The sequence below is a fragment of the Thunnus thynnus genome, chromosome 24 (assembly GCF_963924715.1).
Source record: "Thunnus thynnus chromosome 24, fThuThy2.1, whole genome shotgun sequence".
Lineage (NCBI taxonomy): Eukaryota > Metazoa > Chordata > Actinopteri > Scombriformes > Scombridae > Thunnus > Thunnus thynnus.
In genome coordinates this window covers 18,238,098-18,259,011 of record NC_089540.1, presented here as the reverse complement: position 1 = coordinate 18,259,011, position 20,914 = coordinate 18,238,098, and the positions used below count along the sequence as shown (strand labels likewise).

At 40.1% G+C, this 20,914-nt stretch overlaps 1 protein-coding gene across 1 annotated transcript; it reads right to left on the bottom strand.

Annotated features, from left to right (window-relative positions):
• Positions 1-1,669: 1,669 nt before the first annotated feature.
• On the bottom strand, positions 1,670-19,870 carry cyp27a2 (cytochrome P450 family 27 subfamily A member 2). Its single transcript, XM_067582669.1, has 10 exons — positions 19,358-19,870; positions 12,846-13,036; positions 12,306-12,505; positions 12,036-12,233; positions 11,770-11,933; positions 8,732-8,898; positions 4,453-4,534; positions 4,128-4,373; positions 3,572-3,720; positions 1,670-2,899 (listed from the first exon to the last, which is right to left on the bottom strand). The coding sequence occupies exons 1-9, from the start codon at positions 19,613-19,615 to the stop codon at positions 3,604-3,606; spliced, it is 1,623 nt and encodes a 540-aa protein (XP_067438770.1). The 5' UTR covers positions 19,616-19,870; the 3' UTR covers positions 1,670-2,899; positions 3,572-3,603.
• Positions 19,871-20,914: the final 1,044 nt, after the last annotated feature.

The following is a 20,914-nucleotide window of genomic DNA, read 5'->3' as shown; positions in this document are numbered from 1 at the left end:
TCACACATGCAGTCCCAAACAATCTGGGACCAGATTTCCAGTATATCTGTACTGGTTTGTCTCTGGAGCTTTACAGTGAAATGTAATGAAGTTGGTCACAGTGTGCACTAGGGCTGAGCGATATGACCAACACCTCATATCCCAATATACACTATGTTACCAAAAGTATTGGCTCACCTACCAATGACATCCCATTTTTAATCCATAGGGTTTAATATGACGTCGGTCCACCCTTTGCAACTGTAACAGCTTCAACTCCTCTGGGAAGGCTTTCCACAAGGTTTAGGAGTGTGTTTATGGGAATTTTTGACCGTTCTTCCAGAAGAGCATTTGGACGAGAAGTCCTGGCTCTCAGTCTCGGCTTTAATTAATCTCAAAGGTGTTCTATCGGGTTGAGGTCAGGACTCTGTGCAGGCCAGTCAAGTTCATCCTCACCAAACTCTCTCATCCATGTCCTTATGGACCTTGCTTTGTGCACTGGTGCACAGTCATGTCGAAACAGGAAGGGTCCGTTCCCAAACCGTTCCCACAGAGTTTGGAGCGTGGAATTGTCCAAAATCTCTTGGTATGCTGAAGCATTCAGAGTTCCTTTCACTGGAAATAAGGGGCCAAGCTCAGCTCCTGAAAGACAACCCCACACCATAATCCCCCCTCCCCCACCAAACTTTACACTTGGCACAATGCAGTCAGACGAGTACCGTTCTCCTGGCAACCGCCAAACCCAGACCCATCCATCAGATCGCCAGATGGTGAAGCGCGATTCGTCACTCCAGAGAACGCGTCTCCACTGCTCTAGAGTCCAGTGGCGGTGTGCTTTACACCACTGCATCCAACGCTTTGCATTGCACTTGGTGATGTATGGCTTGGATGCAGCTGCTCGGCCATGGAAACCCATTCCATGAAGCTCTCTACACACTGTTCTTGAGCTAATCTGAAGGCCACATGGAGTTTGGAGGTCTGTAGCGATTGACTCTGCAGAAAGTTGGCGACCTCTGCGCACTACGTGCCTCAGCATCCACTGACCCCGCTCCGTCATTTTACATGGTGAAGAAGAAAATACACATTTGGGTAGAGACTTGGTAATCAAGTGATGTCTGGGAACAACTCCTTGATCAACAAGATGCCAACTGTGTGTCTTTCCTGCCTTTGACCCCTGCTGATTTGACCTTTTTGATGCTGCAGCACCCCCTCCTGTTTTTGCCCCCTTGATTTCACTTACCTGAGAGTTGCCCCAGTGACCCCAGTAACAAATTAATCTGGCCATGTGGTCCTCAGCCAGTAACATGTGACTGATGAAAAACAATTAAATAAATCCAACAAATCCAAAAGAAACAGCCGATGATGCCAGATGGAGCTACAGCAGCTTCATCATTTTCTCTGAAATTTGGTTCAAGATCAAAGTTGAGTTTTAAATGTTTTGACTTTATCCTCAATATACAAATCATTCCCTCACATTTGATCACTTCAGTGATTCATATACTTCAGTTGGTTGCTCTAATTAATAATTTATGCCCTCCAATTACTTTAACCAAATGTTTAATTAGTCGAGTCAAAGCGTTTAACTCTTACTGACATTCACAGTTTTTTCTTTCAGGTTGGACAACTGCATGAATCCAAATAAGGAACATGTTCAGAAATAAAATACGATATTGGGTGCATTTCCTCCACATGGCTTTAAAATCATCTCTTTTATTCATACAATGAGATTTTACTTCATTTTGAAGCTTGTGACCAGAATTACAGTCGGTTTTTGTGTTTTACTTCCTCAAAGAATGAAAATACAGTGAAAATACACATTTATAGTTGTACAAAACCTTAAGAGCTAAATTACATCTCAAAACACATTTTAAAAGAATTTTATTCACAGTGTTAGCAAAATTACATCAGAAGGATATAAAATGTTTATTTTGCAAGTATATTAGTCATTGAGTAAAGATTTGTTACAATACGTAGTTGAGTATCATGTTGGGCGTTTTACAGAGATTATGTTGTTTTTACTGGTCAACAACAGAAACAGGATTTTAACAGTTGTCACCATTCTTCTCGTACAAGTTTTTAACTTCTGAGACATGAAACTTTTCTCTGGAGACTCTTAAAAGTCAGAGTGACTGAGTGTGACTGTTATGTATAAGAAACATGTGCAAACTGCATTTTCTTCCCTACAGTTACTCCTCGTTTCCCTTCATCCCTCCTTCCTTCAGTGTCTTTTTGTTCCCCTCCCTGATTCTTCTTGTCGTTTCCAAACTTTCCCTACATCCTATTTTGTCATTTCTTCTTCTTTAAATCTGATTTTATGTTAAACAGGAACCTTGTGTAGGACGTGAAATACGTTCGAAGGTGACCAACAATCCAACAGTGGCCAAAATCACAGAAACAACCTCAGGCTTATTTAAATTTCTCAAAACTTAAGCCAGTCCGTACCACAGGCTGCTTTTACGCCTCATTGTCAGGGGGAGGCAGTGTGCACGTCCTCCACACACACACACACACATACACACACACACACACACACACACACACACACACAACCACACACACACTTCTCTTTCTATTTTAAACCCAGAGCTGTCACTTCAGTTCGTTCTGGCTTTGTTACAAATAAAAGCAATTAATAAAATCACAAGTCAGCAATGAACAATCTGTGCAAAGTGCACTGAACACACATACACACACACACACATACACACCTATACAGGAGGCTTGTTACTGCACACATACTGTCCATGCAGTGATTATATTTGTTATCGTACAGAAGGCAAAGTCTGAGCATTGAGTTAAAAGTTAAACACTCCAATAAAAGAGTAATCAGGTGTGCAGGCTGCCAACATGTAGATTAAATTTGTCTGCAGAACAAAAAAGCCAAAAGTCTTCAAGTCCCTTTTTTTGTCTCCTGGAAACTCTGGAAAAAAGAGAGAAAACATCTAATTACTTCCAGTACAAAAAGGTTTTGAAAAGAACAGATTAATGCTGCAGTATCGCACTATCTAAGAACACAACTAACATTGTTCCCAGTTTTTGTTAAGTCAGTTAAGTTGAACTGACTCTGACTTTCAGTCTGAGCAACATTTTAATGAGATTTGGGAAACACTGAAACACTGAGAATAATGTAGTTTAGGTAAATATATCACACCCATGTTGACAAATGCCAGACTTTCCCTGTGATTTGGTCCCACAAATGAGTAACTTATGTTGTTCTTATTAATGTTCTTATTTATTCTCTAAATGTTCGTGCAAACATTTGACCCAAAGATACTCTGCGCAACAATAAGTCAAAGCTTTTTAACCGTTTCTGACTTTCACTGGAATTTTAAATCTTGTTTCATTTTAGATAAACACTGTGACACAACAGTATTCACCAGAAAGCACTATGAGTAGTGCGGATGGAAGAAAATACCTTGTCATGCCGTGTTCAAGTCATATCTAAGCTATCGTAATTATGAGTTTCAGACTTGTAATTACAACAGAAAAACTCACATTTTTCTATAATATCTTTTAATCCGCTCATGACTATTTTATAGTGTCATTTAGACATTAACTAGATGCAGCCTGTGGGAATGTTTAATAGAAACACCTGTGCTGTGGCCTCTCAGGGGGGCCCCTCCCTCAGGCCCTGGGAAGGAAGCGCAGGTTGATGGGCTTTGCAGGGATGAGCAGGGTTCTAGTTTTGGGCTCTACAGTCGGTGCACCGTCCTCCGGCTCGACCTCGTAGTGCTGCATCAGCTGCAAGACACACAAACTGATTGCTGTGCTGCTCAAACAGTAACACTTTCTAATTGTTAAAGACACTTAAATCTGTTGGATATTTGACACTGACTTTAGTCTTTTCTTCCAAATCTGTACCTCTGCCAAGAAGGTTATTGTTTATATGGATATAGAATATCTCAAAAACTTGTTGACAGAATTCTGTGAAATTCAGTGGAACTAGGATTTCTCAGCATTGCAACATATGGCATGAAAGTGACTCTTAATGGCTTCCTGGAAGGCTGGAAAACATCTAGTCGAATTTAAAAATTGTTGCCAGGATTCAAAAAGAACTTGAGCGAAAAGTAAACAAAGAGAAATGCTGAAAGTCAAAAATGACGTGTCTAGCTTTTCACAGATGAAGTAACTCTCTCCACGCCTCTCACCCTGGACAGAGCAAAGTACATCTCCATCTCCGCCACCCTCTTCCCCACGCAGGCTCGCACTCCCACGCCGAAGGGGATGAAGCTGTACGGGTGGTGTTGGAAGGTGCCGGGTGCCGCCCTGCCGCAGCCGCCACCATCTCTACTGGATGTCTCAGCACGAAGCCAACGATCCGGGACAAAGACCTCCGCATCTGTGAACTCTGATTCATCATGACAGGCGGTGTAATGACACAGATGGAACTGAGTCTGAAAAGAAAGAATAATTATTTAAATAGCACATATAAAGGAGCATAACTGCATCAGGTCCTGTATGTTGCTCCCTTACCTTCTTTGGGAACCAGTAGTTGTCCACAACCACCTCATTGTCCGAGATAAAGCGTCCGTTTCCAGGAACGACAGGATACAGGCTGGTGGAGGACGCAAGAGGACAATTAGAACTGAACAAGACCTGGAGCATGTACTCTATGTTGCCTCTCTGGTAATCACGACTAGTGTTTCGTGCTTTGATTCACATCAGTTGTACCAGATGGCAAAGATAAAAACTGAAGTCAACTTCAACCAAAAAACACCAAACAGATGTGTCACACTGCACACACACACAGGGCAGGGCAGAGTACAGCTACATTTAAAAACACTCCATTACAAGTAAAAGTCCTATCAAACTGTCAAGGTTCAACTATCACATCATAGTCCATATACCTTTTGCCCTGTAGTGCACACAACTTATTAATAATAATGATACTGATTTATCAGTCTGGATATATCAGCTCTGCATGTACAAACTTCATGCGAAAGATGAATCAAGACTTTGTTATCAGGACTCTAATAAAGTATCAGGTGCGAACGGATTCAATAACTGTGTCAATAGTAATATAGACTCTTATCATACATCATCATACAGTACCATATTGTGAAAGCTTTGAGTTTGTTCCAGGGCCGACACCTCTTACTTCCTCACAAGTGAACACACCATGTGTCATGTTACCTGTGAATTGTGTATTCAAGGTGCATTATTGATCAAAATGAGTCAGTTAAAACGAACTGAGCAAACTGGAGAGGAAACTTTCCACTTCCTGCGCCTGTCCAACTGTCAAAAACAGAGATCAAGGATCTATTGAGTTTCCCTCCATGTCTGAGAAATACCACCAAGCTGTAAACTTAATGGCGCCTGGATTTCTGCTCAGATTTTTGTGACATCTTCCCGTGTCAGAGCCAGAAAAACATGCATAAAACATGGCCAGAAAAATGGTGAGAAGCTTGGATGAGACTGATGCGACTAGACAGGTTGTTTTAAATCAATTTGCAGAAATTAACAACTCTCAAATCGACACGTTTCTTTGTAGTGACCGCTACAGCACCTTCTGTGTCAGCTGAAAATTACGTAGATGGGATGGATACATTTCTGTCTACAAACATAACCAACATTAACACGATGGTGGGCTGAACAACAAAGTTGGAGCAACTTTGGAGCAACTACAGTCTAAGTGGAACGATGTGGGCGACCTCTAAAATTCTTCTACGACAGTTAAGGATTTAAACAATGTCAGGAAAGAAAAACTCCTAGTGTAAGCAATGAATTTGAATCTGTATTAAGTCACTATTGTTTAGTGTCTAAAATAGTGTAAACTACCACAAGTTCGGACAATCTGACATCATGATTCAGTTGTTGCGACAGTGTTGCAATAATGACTGACACCACTATCAGGATCTTGAATGCAGGTTAAAAAGTGCCTCAGTGAAATGTGAATCCACACATGCGTACATGCAATCGTTGACATTCATGAGAAATGCGTTGCACAAAAAGGCACTCGAGCGTTTGCAAATAGTGCAAATAGCATCCGTAAAAGCAGGAAATGGACCAGAATGCAAAAAAGATGTAAGACATGTTTTCCTGCACTTGTTTTAACTGACTGTTGGCAAAATTTGAGCCATAATAAGCAAGAGAAAGGCAGCATTAATTTATGTCCTTTCGGGTGTATTAAAGGCAAAAATTAGGCAGATTTTTTGGCAATCTCCAAAATTTTTTCCTCTAATGAGAGGCACAAGTGTGGCTGACACTACAGTAAAGCTGGAAATGTTATTCGTGGAGTGTATTGAAAACCCCTGGATACAATTTTAAACTGCATTAAATGGATTAACAAGAACATTTAACAAAAACATAAATTCTAGCTCACCTGGCTTCATGTGTAAATAGATAAAAAAAGGCAGTGAATTGGGTCTTTTTGTCCAATTTTTTAGCCATAATTAATGTCAGAGACAAGGGAAAGTAAAGCCACTGACAGTGTTAAATCTACTAGTTTATCTTATTTCACCTTTATTTAACAAAGAAACTTTAATTGAGATTTTAGAAAATCTCTTTTTCAACAGTATCCAGGCCACAATATGTCACAAGATCTTAATTATATTGAAAAATCTACATAAAATCTCAGATAATAATCATTTGAAAGATCACGTTCTAAAGACGACCTAAAAAACCAGCAGATTTAACTGATTAACACCAACAAATTTGTTTAATTTGCATTAGTAAGTCAGTCTGACCGCACCCGCATGTAAGATTGCTTCACTACAGACGTGTTTCCTGCACGTCTGACTGTTCCAGGCTTCCTCTGAAGAATTAACCACATATAGAGGAAAGGCAAAAGAAGAGAAAAACAACAAGGGGTCACTGAATGGTTTGGTGAGTATGACAATGATGTGAATCATATGCTATGGTCTTCACAGTCACCACATTTCAACACAACTGAACAGCTATGGGAGACTGACGTGTTAGACAGTGCTCTCCACGCCTTGGCATGGATCCTACAAGTCTCTGAACTATACTTGAGGGATTAACACCATTTTTCCAAAAGATATTCCCTTATTTGGTAGTTTGATGATGATGGTGTAGTGACCCTTCCCTCTAAGGGGACAATTGGACCCAAACCATGCCAGCAAAATGCCCCCCCCCCCCCCCCCCCCCCCCCCCACAGCATAACAGAGCCATCAGATCCCTTTATTGTAGGGGTCAAGCATTCAGACCTGCACTGGTTTTTGCTTTAATTTGTCACCCGTCTGTATCAACCACAAATTACACATATTGCACATGTTATGCAATGAGTGACAAGAACCAGCAACTTATTTCACAACCCCTCTCATCATACCATGAAGCTAATGTACAAACCTGGCAGCCTCAAGCAACATTATTTAAAATTTTAATTGAGGTACGAATGAGTTTTTAAAATGATTGAGTTTACATTGGGGTACTTTATATCAGCTCATACTCTGTGTGGAGAATATGAAAAGGATCAGACTTCCCATAGCCGTCATGGCAGTCTGTACCAGATGATCAAGCTCAGATTTTAATTGTACAGAGAGGTTGCCATACCATGCTGACATCCCATACCCGACTATGCTCTCTAATACAGCCTGATAGAATAAAAACATAATCCTCTGATCCACAAAAAGCACCCTGAGTCTGCGTAGAAAGTATAATCTCTGCTGTAAACGAGAACACAACCCTTCAACACGAGCCCTCCAGCTGAAGGTGTTGTCCAAGTGAACGCCAAGGTACTTGTAGGAGCAAACCCGATGGATTGGTTCATGTGAAAGGAACTTGTGAGCTGACACAACCCTGAGGGGCCCCTATGCTGATGCATCTGGGTTGACCCTAACATGCTGGATTCGATTTGGTAACACCACTTAATTGTAAAAGAATTCTCATCTGTAAAAGAAACTCATCTGTTTCAGATTTTGGATTAGAAGATGGGGCCCCGCCGCTTCCTGCGAGCAAATTCGAATGGATCTAGTACAGAATTGGCCTCTGCTTTGAGTAGAGACACTATGTATTTTTCAAAGCATTTCATCATAATGGAAGTCAGAGCCACTGGTCAATAATTGTTGTAAAGTGTAAAGTGTTTATTTGGAACTGGAATAATGATGCATGTGTGTTAATCAGTCACAAACAGCTGGGAAAACAGGACATCATGCTGGGGTGAGTTTTGTTAACACTGCAGAATAATCATTAGCTGTGTTGACAGCAACAAAAAGGAATATGTCACAGTATTTATGCATTTAAAATTTTTAGATGTCAGTGGACTTCTGTAGCCTAGATCCATATGGTACAGTATATCAAGTGTGAGGGAAATGATTGTATGAATATGTATAAATGCTTGTGTGAACTTCTGACAGGTTTAAAACAGTCATAGGAACCATGTTTGTGTGTTTGAACAGTATGTTTCTGTTTGAAAGATGAACAGACATCTTTCACACAAACATCTGTTCATGCTGAAGCATGTACTGCCGTTTCTCTACAGGTGGAGATGGATGGAAAAGTCACAATGACTCCCTGAGGTTGGTGTGAAGGAGATTTAAGAGTATTCACCCCATTCTTCAGGGTTCACTCCTCTGCAGCAGCTTGTATATCTGTATGAGTGTGAGTGAGTCATGCTCTGAGCATTAAAGAAAGACTGACAATACTGTGTTGAGAAATTGTTTCTCTCCTCATTGAAGTCAAGTTCAAGAGGTGAATTGCCACGACACAAGTATCGGTTACACAGATAATTCTTGTTAGTTGGATAGGGGGTCACAAGCCAGAAAGGTTAGCTTAACAACAGCTGTCAGCTCACCGTAACGTTTCCTTTATGACGGCCTTCAGGTAGGGCATCCTGCTCAGGTCGTCTGTGGTCGGCTCCCGTCTGTCTGGACACACAGAGTTCACCTCCTGGTACAGACGATCCTGAGCCCCACGGTCCCTCGCTAAATGGTACAACGCCCATGACAAGGTGTTAGAAGTCTGAGGTCAGGTGGGAGAAGATGAGTAGGCGAGAGCGGGGAGAAAAGAGAAAAAAAATGTTACTGTCCATCACAAGGTAAATTTGTCTTTCATGTGGTTCACACAGCACATATAGAATTAAAAAAAAGAACATTTTAAGACCCATTTACACCTTGACTCATGTGAACTCAAACCACTCTCCCAATTCCATAATACATACTAATTCTATGCAGGTTTTGAGTTTGTTGTTTTGACTATAGGTCACAAAATAAAATAAAAACCCTTTGTCTTTGAGTGTGTTCTCTATTCTCCCACAAAGAAATCCACAAAGGAAAGAAAGAAGCTAATCACAGCTAGAAAAGATCTAAATTAATTGTGGACGGTGATGAAACAGCACCAGGAACACCACATTAATTGGTAGATTCGTACTAAAGTTGCAATTTGATTGACATCCACAGACGCAAGTGTTGTATTATTTCCTCTCAGTATAAAACGGTTAAGTATGTTAATACTTTAGAACAGTATACTATAAAGATAGAATATACTTTGTACAATGAATATGTATTGCTAAAGAGATGTAGTTCTCTGAGAATGTTTTAATTTGTTTTTAATGCAGAGGTTTTGAACCTATGTGTTTCAAGCAATACTGTTGGATTTGGAAGCATTAACCACTGTGTGTTGTGGCCTATAGGAGAGGAGGAAGTGAAAAAAGGAGGGTAAATGAAGGAGAAGAAGGGACAGACATAATGAACAAACATATAAAACAACAATCACACCTATAGTCCACACTGCAGTTTATGTTTCTTTTGTCTTTTGTCTTCTTGGATTTATTTTTTCCATCCAGTAGCGCATGAATGCAACACCCTTGTAGCAGTAGATTCAGATGTACGTTGGATGTTGAAAGATTTTAGAATTTCCTACTCACCCATAAACGCAACACAAACTGATCCGTCCACCAAATTTCAGTCACATTTGTTTGAATTTGAGACACCTTGACAACAAACTGATGCTTTATTTAAAAAGTATTTCAGCAAACAAGGAGTTAAACTTCCTTTTGACCTTTAAAAGAACTTCGTTTTTTTTTTGTTTTGGCTAAAATATCGTGGTTTATCATTTAATCATAGCATTTTGACTTCAGCCTCAGCTCACGCTACAACTGTGACAACAGATTTAACAAACCTGCAAGCCTCAACCTCACCTGGGAATGCAGCCAAACGAGCTCTACGACTGCTCGTACATGCAGCAACAGAAGCAAAATGTCTCCTCTGAATGCGCTAGCCACCTGCATCCACGCGTGTTATGTGCAGCACTGATTGTCTGTTTTTGTTTGGTGCAGGTTTTGATGCCCTCAGGGTTTAACTGACCTGAGTTTACCACGAGCTGCAGAGCGCTTAAGGGAGTTTTCTCCCACAACAAAGGAAAACTGTGTCCCCTGCTGATTCAAACACACAGACAGACGGAAAAGATTAGTGATGACTGTTTTCTGGGCCGTTCTACCTCTCAACACCTGCTCTTGCACAACCGTCACAGGTGACAGATTCTGATGATCTACAGTGTTTGAGAGCTGCCTGAGCATGCACGCTGGTTTTCACTGACACGTGTTACATTTTAGAGTACAGCATGGCGGTCTTCAATTGGCCAATGAAAATCTCCACAGGACTGGAAAGTTTTAAAAACAGTAACGTAATAAAATTTAATAACTTTTCCTTAAAGAAAAGCATTCATCAATGGCATTCTGTGTTTAAACAGGGTAAAAAGATCATTCCTTCCATAGCTTGATGATGAGTCTATGTAATACTTTTTCCCATGTTGTCAACATAGACGTTAGCTTGAACTCTTTCTTTTCAGTCTTTGCAGTTTAGAACTGGCCTATGCATGAGCCTGGCAGAGTTCTTCTAACGAGACGTTTTGTTATGTAAAGCTTTCAGCTTGGCTGAGGTTCAGGTTTGGTTATCTCTGAATGTGCCACTCATCTGCATCCATGCATGTTATGTGCTGCAAAGCATAGATACACAATGCCCAGTGGGAAGTGGGAAAGAGACAGATGGCTTGCAAACAAATTAATAAACCTGTAGATGAAGCTATGAGTTCAGTCAGGTTGGGTCTTAAAAGACATGGGTACGGACCAGGTTTGAGTATCTGCATGCAGAACTCAAGCTGGAATCCAATACTTCACTCATCCTCTGTTTGGAATGTTACAAACACTTCACCATAAACAGATAAGAGAATTGCTTCTTCTTCAATCATTGTGTACAAACATCTGAAGCTTGTTAGGGGTTGTGTAAAAGACCCAGCTCCTGGCTCATCCAAGTGTTAAAAGAAGTGTATTTAGTCATTATTTTTTTTACAAAAATATGACTGTCTGGAACATATAAATGGACAAGGAGAAGTGGATTATACTGCAAGTAAAAGATTTTGGGCTTAGTGGCCTCTTTTAACTGCTCTCTGGGGTACAAGGACAGCTCAAAATTAGAGTCATGAATGTGAAAACTGATGCACATGAAACATATAGGCTTGTTGTTTCCTGTGATGCCTTAGCGTGCTCTGTGTATGTTGTTGTTTCTATAGTACCAGCAGAAACAGCAGCAAACTACTTCTTCTGAAGTAGCCAGCCCTTATCTATGCAACTGTAGCCCCTTTTACACAGCCTCATCAGGGCAGGAATGCTGCAGGATTATTCTACCTCACTGATACAGCCGACACGGCGGGACAGGGAGCAGACGCCTCTGAATCCGGAACGCTGGCATGCTATGTGAAAGCACACACAGGGGCGGCGTTATGCCAGCTTTGTTTGGTTCAGTGCAAAAAAGCAAAGGCGGCTTGATGACGGATCTTCTTTACAGCTATAATGCAGGATCTCTGTATAAAAGAGCCTGTGCTTCTCTTCCTCACCGTGTCGACTCCTCCCAGCAGCAGCTCGGTGATGCTAATGTAGACTTCTGCTCTGCTCAGCTTGTCAGAGGACAGCAGGTAGGTCAGGTACATGCCCTCTGCCGGCTCGCCGCTGTGCAGCTGGGCCTCGATTTCAGCTATTCTCCTGTTGATGAGTTTCTGGGCTGCCATAAAAACACACACAAAACAAACAATTTACAAACTTAAGTGAATCCAAAACTGGAACCCCACAAATTTTCCCTTTTGTTGTTTCTGTTGCTGCCTACCTACGTCAGACAGCTCGTCCCAGGCCTGAACAAAGCGTTTCCAGAAGGGGAGGATGCCACGGCTCCAGCGTGGGAAAAGGACCACCGTCTCAGACAACGTCAGCATGCTGTTGACTGCGTTTATGAAGCGCAGCGTGTCTTGAGGAATTTCCTCCTGCAGGCAGCCCAGCCTGGTCTCAAACAAGATGGAGGAGATACCTGCAGGGAGTAAAAACAATTAAAAACTGCCCCCCAACCCTTCACCTCTGGTATCACTGTAGCAACTCCCACCTTCAAAGCCGAACTTGTAGAGCTCAGCAACCAGATCTGAAACAGTTGCCTGGTCCTCACTGCGAGTTCGGAGGAGCTCGATGCGATGCAGCAGATCTCGAACCACCTGGTGGATGATGGGGGCGTAGGCTGACACTTCCTGCAGCTTCAGCATCTTGGGGTTCAAGGCGCTGCGAATTCGGTACCACTCCGGTCCTGTGCTAGAAAGTAAAAGAGTTTTGGTGGTTCTTCAGATTACAAACTCAAAGAGGACCCGTGAAGGAGCCCTGAGGAACTCCTTCAACAGGTTCATGAAATCAGACTTCAAACACATGACTTTTTTATTCTAAGCGGATTCTTTAAGGGATCTTTTAAGGGAACTTTATCCACCAATTTGCTCACAGACCCTTGCAAAAGCTTTTCCATTTAAAATCTCAAAAACTGTTGTTAACCAAAGACAGAGAGGAGATCCTTGTCAGATCTAAACTTTGTCAGTTAATAAAATAGTTTAATAAAAATAAAGGTTTTTTGGTGATATCACTATAACGTCTCTCCACTCACTCCACGTGCAGACCGTAGGCTTGTCCCCTCAGGTCTCTGTACTCCTTCCAGTGAGGCAGCACGGCTCGGACCGGGTAGCGACCCTCCTGTCGGATCACCTGAGCAATGAGCTCTGGGCTCGCCACATTGACGATGTCGAATGGGCCGAATCTGGAGCGCCAGATGGGTCCATACAGACTCTTCTGTAGACCCTAGAAAATAATGTCAGTGTTTAAAATTAAAAGTGTGAGCAGTTGTTTAACGTAGCTAAACATGCATTGTTGAAGATTAAACCACCCAACAGTATGTTAGGTATTTAAATTACATGTACCAGGTAAAGGTATATAATTAAAATTCTGCTTACATGTTAATGCATTAGTAAGAAGAACACAAGAATAAAATTTACGTAACAATACAACACTCTTAAAGGGGCACAATATACTGTGGTGGAAATCTGAAAATAAAAAGCCGAAAAAGACCAAGTTGTCTTTCTGTCTTTTATGAGAAACCTTGCAAGGGATCAGCTTACAGTCACAACAGAGTGTAATTGCAGTCTGATGTCAGTTACAAAGTGTACATACTTTTTATAGACAAAGAGTGGGAAACAGTATCAGGATGTGGTTGTGTGGGGTCCAGTGATCTCATCAAAACTGTCAAACACTCAGGAAAATAACAGACGAAACTACTCCCTATTTGGATCCAGACCGTGAACGAAAACAAAGGTGAGCATAAACTAAATGATTACATGTTGAAGGATATACAATATGAGTTTTTCCAAAGTGCAAAGTTTAAAATGGTGTAGAGAACACAAAGTGGTTTTTTTCATTATAATACCGTATCTACCTGGATTCTTGCAAATATTTTCAAAATAAAGTTACTGACCAGTCTGCACAATTACAAATTAATTCATTACCATGCCATAAGTTTTATCAAGTACACGTTTTTCTTTTTCAGTCTTCCTTTGGTTAATACTGTTTCCCCCTTATGCTCTCTTTTCCCCCTGTATCTATCACACAGAAACCCCACACACACCAATACACACACCTACCTAAACACATGTGTGCTTTAATAAGAAAAAAAAATTATGTTTCGGTTTGTTTGAGTCTAGTTTTCCCTCTTGTCTTGTGCTCTGTCATATGTTGTTTGTTTTCATATCGGTCACTTGCACTATAAACAAACAAACAAACAAAAGAAATACAAGTTTTTCAGATTAATGATCTTGCCCTTTTAAACAGGTCTTTACACATTTTTGTTAACTCAAATTGTTGTCAATAGTTAAAATACCTGCAAGGTTATTCTGACCTGAATTTCATTTTAGAAAATCTATTATTTAATAAATAAATGGAGTCAATACTGCACAAACACTATTACCTATTGGGCTGCTGATACTATTACTTCTACTAGTACTACTACTACTAATAATAATACTACCACTAATTATCAGGGCCGTGCAGGGACCTTTAGAGGCGCAGAGGCCAAAGACAACATTCTCTGCAGGCTGGACGAGGTAAACTGAGATCTGACAAGCATAACGGCCACATCATAAACTGTGAGGACACTGTGAGGTTTTGTTATTGTAAAGGTAAAAGAAAGGCAGGTCAGGTGATGGTGACATGGACAAATTCAAAGCAGAAAAACTGGTAAGGAACTTGTAACTGTTTCTAGATGAATTACTGTTCAGATAAATATTTAAAGGCACCAAATTCAATTCAATTAATTCAATTTTTATTTATATAGCGCCATATCACAACAGAAGTCATCTCAAGGCACTTTTGACATAGAGCAGGTCAAGACCGTACTCTTTAATTTACAGAGACCCAACAATTCCACCATGAGCAAGCACTTGGCGACAGCGGTAAGGAAAAACTCCCCTTAAATGGGTAGAAACCTCAAGCAGAACCCGGCTCTTGGTGGGTGGCCATCTGCTTTGACCGGTTGGGTTGAGAGAGAGAAAGAGAGAGGGAAAGGGGAAATGTAAACTAAAGGGCTCAGCCACTAACAAAAGTCAAAGCACAATATTGAAACTTGCGATAAAAGGATTTTTAAGGTTGTTGACCTCAGTAACTGTATAAACAAAATAGGTGACACGCAAGCCGAAAATTTTTTTTAAAAATCTCTGTGTAAATATTTTAATACTTTGGAGATTATTCTGCCATACTTAGCAAACATTGTCTGGATGTTTCTGTTTGTTTAAAACAGTTTGTTAAACAGTTTGTTAAAAATGTGCCAATTAGAGGTAGAGATAGCAGAAAAGTACCTTATAAATCAGAAGAAAGAAGTGGGAAATAATCACAATTCCTTTTGTTCTCATCTTGGTTGGGAAAAATGTGAAAAAAGTTTCCCACAAAGCTGAGTCTTTATTCAGTGACATCGAACATTTTAAAACAACATCCAGTAAGGTATTTCAGCCAAAACACAATGAAAAACATTTTTTCGTTGTGTTACTTGGAGCTGTTTTGGATCTCAGAATATTGATGTAAATTGAGATATCTTATGAAATGGCAGCCATGTGCAGTTTCTTTTAATATAAGACTTTATCGCTGTGTGGTTTTGTCTGTCTCTTGAACTACTTTTGAACTATTTTTTATTTTATAGTCTTTAAAGATTCTTCCCTTTCCATCCCAGTTGTTGCATGCCTAGCAATTTTTAATTTTCTTTGTAATTATGGGATTTGAAGTTCTACATGTTGTGCTCTGGATCAGAGAGATTGTCACCATATCAACAGTTTATTCTTTCTTTAGAAACTGTCACAAAGTAGCAGGAGATGGAGCTAAACACGGGACGCAGGAGCAGCAGGAACTGAAGAATAATTCCTTATTAAGGACATACAGGCACAGAAAAACTGAACCAAACAAAACAAAACTGAACAACACAGAGCCGAACAGAACGAAACAAAGGATCCAACGAGACTGAACTGAAAACACAAGTAGACTCAAGACAATCCCAAATACCAGCATGTAAAATACTTACAGAAAACAGTCTGTGACACAGAGACAAGAGAACTGCAAGACAATCTGAGATATGCAAACTCTTAAAGTTCATTGATCTCTTCCGTTACCCAAAAACTGATACATCAACACTTAGAGTATGAATTGCATGACAACTATTAAACCCGAAAACATTCTCAGAACAATGCGGCCATAAAACAAACTCATTCTGAACCAGATGAAGGCAAAAGTATTTCAGACTTGACTTCAGTTCGTCATGTACATGAACTAGGCAGTAAAATGTCTGGACAAAGGTTCAGTGCAATGACCAACAGTATCTCAAGTGGTCCTTTAATATAATCTACAACATATCTTATCTAACAAACAGGGAGAAAGTCTGAGGGCGACTGGTGGACTGCTGGTGAGATATAGAGCCAAACTGGGACAGAACAATGACAGAAACAATATGTTTAAGCTAAATGTCTGTAATGGAGCAGCCTTTTCACCACTCAGGGGGGAGTTTGTTATTGAAAGAGACTGAGACAAAAATATTTGAAGCCTAGAGCCAATTCTGCCTATAATAAATTTATCCTTAAAATGACAAAACCTCTGTCCTCTTTCACAATTTATAATGGGGATGTGCAAGCTATCAGGGAATGTTGCCTTTGGCGCCAACAGGCAACAAACACACAGAATAGAGACATTGATATAGTATTTGGTTTTTACGGGTGGAGAAATGTGAATGCCTCTTGTTGTTGATAACATAGGTGCCTGAGCAATGGAGCAAGAGGACAAACGCATCCCTGTTGTTCAATCAGGGGGAGCAAAGTTATGGTTTTGACAGACTTGAGACTTCTTCTGTTAGACTTCTGCAGACTACTCTGCTTTAGTTTCAGTTTTGTCAGACTTTGGATGGAATTATTTTTAAATATGATGATCCATATAACGAGCTCTTATTGGACTGCTCTGCCCCGTGCTTTCATTATAATGATTATTCTCTCATTGCCTCATGCAGGGTAAAAGAGATCTGAATTGAACTGATTTGAGATAATGTAGGTTAAAACAATAAAGTTAGAATTATTCATTCCTGTATAACACTACAGCTACAATAGCTCCCACTAGAACCTGAGAGTGGGATTAGATAGTTGCTGTGAGGCCGTTTCATTCTTCCAAACTGTTTTTACTTTGTTGCAGTTGTTAGATTTTGAAGATGCATTGTGAGTATTGAGAATAGCAACCCTCAGGTTTAACATTTGTAATGGAAAAAAACACATTTTGTATCCTCTGAGTTTTTGTTATTGCATTATTACAGTTTTTGCATTTCTGGTATTTTTGGTATAAACTGTAACATGTAATCATCTGTGCTCCTCCACTCATACTCTGATATCACATTCCTCGTCTATGAAGAGTATGCATAGTTTGTAACTGACATCAGTCTGTTGTGACTGTATGCTGATCCCTTGCAAGGTCTTTCATTAAAAGACAACTTGGTCTTTGTCAGCTTTTTATTTTCAGATTTCCATCACACATCGTTTAACCAGCTTTAATTATACAAATAATATTGCCATGTTGTTGTAAGACTATTTCATTTATATAAATTGTTTGTCCTAGTTTACTCTTGACGCTGGCTTAGTAGCCTGCGACCTACTGACATTTTAGGCTAAATAATGATTTTATAAATATAATTTCAAATATGAAAAAGTCATTCTTCTGATAATCATTTCCTGTCCTGATCCACCCAATTATAAACTGTTCTTGATTTAATCCAAGAGGTTAGGTAGTGTAGAAACGCAGGAAATTTTTTTTTATATTACAATTTTTTGCTCCCCCATTTTTAAACTTTACGAGGTGCCACCATTTCATTTACAGAATGTTATACAGAAAGAACCAGACGAATATAAACTGGGTTGAACATACGATGCATCAACAGATGCCGTCACCATGACGACCACGACACATTCCCCTGAAAGTCACCAATTAACAGCTCACCGGTTAAACCGAAACACCGCCAGCATGCTAACCTAAGCTAGCCGCTTTAGCTTCCCGCTCCGGTGTCACACACTGACAAAAAACTCTGAATAACAGTAACTGCAGCAAACTGAAGTTCAGAGAGTAAAACAAGCTTCTTAGAAACAGAAAGAGACGACAGAAAGATTAAAAAAGAGTGAAACTAAAAGTGTAAAGGCGACAACAAAACAAACCCCGCGCCTCTGGTTTCCACTTAGGAGCAGCAGAGATACTAAGCACCAGGTGATGTTTCATTTCCTCTGAATCCAGACACCACAGATGGACAAAAAACATAAAAATAAAGTAGGAGTTTTTTTTTTCCTCCCTGTGAATTTTATTTTATTTTTTCCTGAGCCTCATGGGCCCTTCCATGTCGTTGGGCCCGGGCTTGAACCCTGGTAAGCCCCTGTATTAAAACAGCGTTGAATCAGTTGCACCTTCGTCCTACTTTCTCCTTGTTTTTCTTTCAACACCGTTACATCCTGTGATTCCTCCTCACTTCTGTCTCCTCTCTCCTGATTCCTTCACTCTATCTGGAAATGTAAAAGCTTTCCTTTTAAAAGTCTAACAGAGCATGAGGCAGAGCTCCAACTTATATGGTTTTAATTACTGTCGTTCTGGACACACAGTTGGAATACACTAGGGATGGGCAGAGAGCCCAGTATTTTTGTATTGCTCATGGAGGTTTTATATTTGTAAAAACTTTCCTCGAGCTGAAAAAAACATTTAAAACCACTGTGCAATCAACACTTACTTCTTAATGATAAGTTAATGCAAAAAAAAAAAAGATCTATTTCCAGTTTAACATCATTGTCATGTAAAGCAACAGCAGATAAACTAGACCATTAAAACCAGACCAAAAAAAGTGAATTTTAATAACTTTAGCTCCACTGTAGGAGAAGTGAATGTCATAGGCCTATATGATCCTGTGAACCTCCTCTTGTTTGTCCCATGAAAGCAGCTCCAGTCTGCCTGCTGGCTTCCGCACAGAGGGTTCGTTTGTTTCAATCACCCGCAGGAGTGGGCGGTGGTCCGTTGGTGCCCCTTGTCAACAGTAACGGATAGTACAGATACAATGTCCACTGTGCCTAGTTTCCATTATTATTTTTTAATTGACATCGTGGGTGTATGTGATGTGTAGCTTTGTATTTTGTATGGTGTGTTCTGTGTGTTTTGTTTGTTTTTTGCTTTGTGCCGTTGTATGTTTTGATTGTTGGGGACTACGGATGCAAATTAGCTTCAAGTTAACTCCGGTGCAGTGCATCATTTATGCTTAAAACTGCACACTGTCCCAATCAATAAATCAAATCAAATCCAAAACGGAAAACAAAACGAGCGCTCCTTGAAGCCGCAATGTAAAGAAGCTGCGTAAAACTGAACATAAAACAAGCTTTGACAAAAGGACATTTTAGACATCTAGGGACAATTATTATTATTGTTATTGCCTAATAATACAAACAAATAAACCTACAAAAATGATTTAATTGAAACGTGCTGAACACAACATAATTGTGCAGTTTAATATAAACCCAAATCCTTCCATCTAATCTTTATAATAAAAACTGAAACTTTGTCTGAAATATAAATATGGCTCTGTACCTGCAGTAAGTGGCTCTTGTCTGCGTATCCTTTGAAAAATAACCAGTACAGAGTGGTGGACAAACTGGGTCCCGGTAGGTCATCGATGCTCTTCAGTTTGCCCTCCTCAGCTGTCGTCTGGACGTTCAGGTGTCTTCTGGCCGAGACGGCAGCGGAGGCTCCGGGTCGGAGCTCCGGACCGGGTCGGGCCGCCGGTAGTATCCGAGCGCAGAGCGCATGGAGCCGGTGAGGTCTGGCTGCAAACGCCGGGGAGCCCATGATGGGAGCTTAGTGTCAAGACTCGAATGTTCTCCTGTGCGTTTCCAACATAGACTGTATATAAAGACAAACGACGCGCCTCCACCTCCTCCCACTCTACTAAAGTTTTTTTTTATAAGGCAGACAAGTTCCCAAAACTAAAGGAGCATTACAACATTGTTAAAAAGCACCTTCAACTCTCTACGCAGACAGATGAGGTTCAAAGTGTGATGCACGTTTGAACTCGAAATGAGGCGTCAATAAACGCATCTGTGTAGTTATGATGTCACCCTCTGCTGGTGTTTTTTTTTTCATTGAAAACACCTCTTAACGTACAAGACACATTAGATGACAAAAAATAATTAAAAACGTAAAAAAGTGCACTCTAGATGTCAACATATATTTTAAGTTCTTCATAAGCTCTGAAGAGACTTTACCTCCATCTGGATTAAACATTTCACCAGAAATATTAAGTTACTCTGAATTCCTTCCACGTTAACGCCAAACAAAATTTTTCCTATTGGCAGAGCGGCAACCAGTTGGGTTTTCGTTGGCAGACAGGCCTGTAAATCCTCCCAGACTAACACAGAGTGAAATGAAAGCAGCAGTAATTGTTTTCAACATTAAAGTTCAATGGTTGGATAAATATTATTCAGAATTTACTTCTTTTATCTAAGGGTTTACAGGTGATTCTGTAGAATTTCTCTCAGCTATAAAGTCTTGAACATTAAATTGAAGCAAAGTTAAATCAATCACACAAGTCTGTTTATGTTTTGTACAAATATGAATATCTGGTCAATATATAAGTTATTGACCAGATATTCGTTCCATCCGATGCTGTAACACATAATCTGTTGTTAAATTGGCAAATTTTATGAACTAAACCCCCTGCAGATGCCTTTCTAAACTGCAGGAAATGTTTACTTCAGTTAATTCATTTCAGCTGTTAATCATTACTTTAGTATCCTTGAATGGTGATAAAGACATAACAGCATATAAACACAATTTGTGCACAACAGGAGCCTAATAAAGCAATCAAATGTGCACTTATATCATAGTTAATTCAATCTTGTTTTAACGAGACCACAATCTCTTGTAATCCTGCCATCTAGTGGTCAGTTAGTGAAGGGATCTTAATAAAGTCCTGATTAGAAGAGAAGGTGCAGCAGTGTTTTATCACATCTCTGAAGAAAATGTTCTGAAACATGGAACTTTTCCATTTTTTTCTGACTAAAAGCATCTTGTGATCTGTCAGCGAGAGATTAACACACCTTTACTTCCTGCTTATGGATTAATCAATATGTACACGTGTTGTCTGGC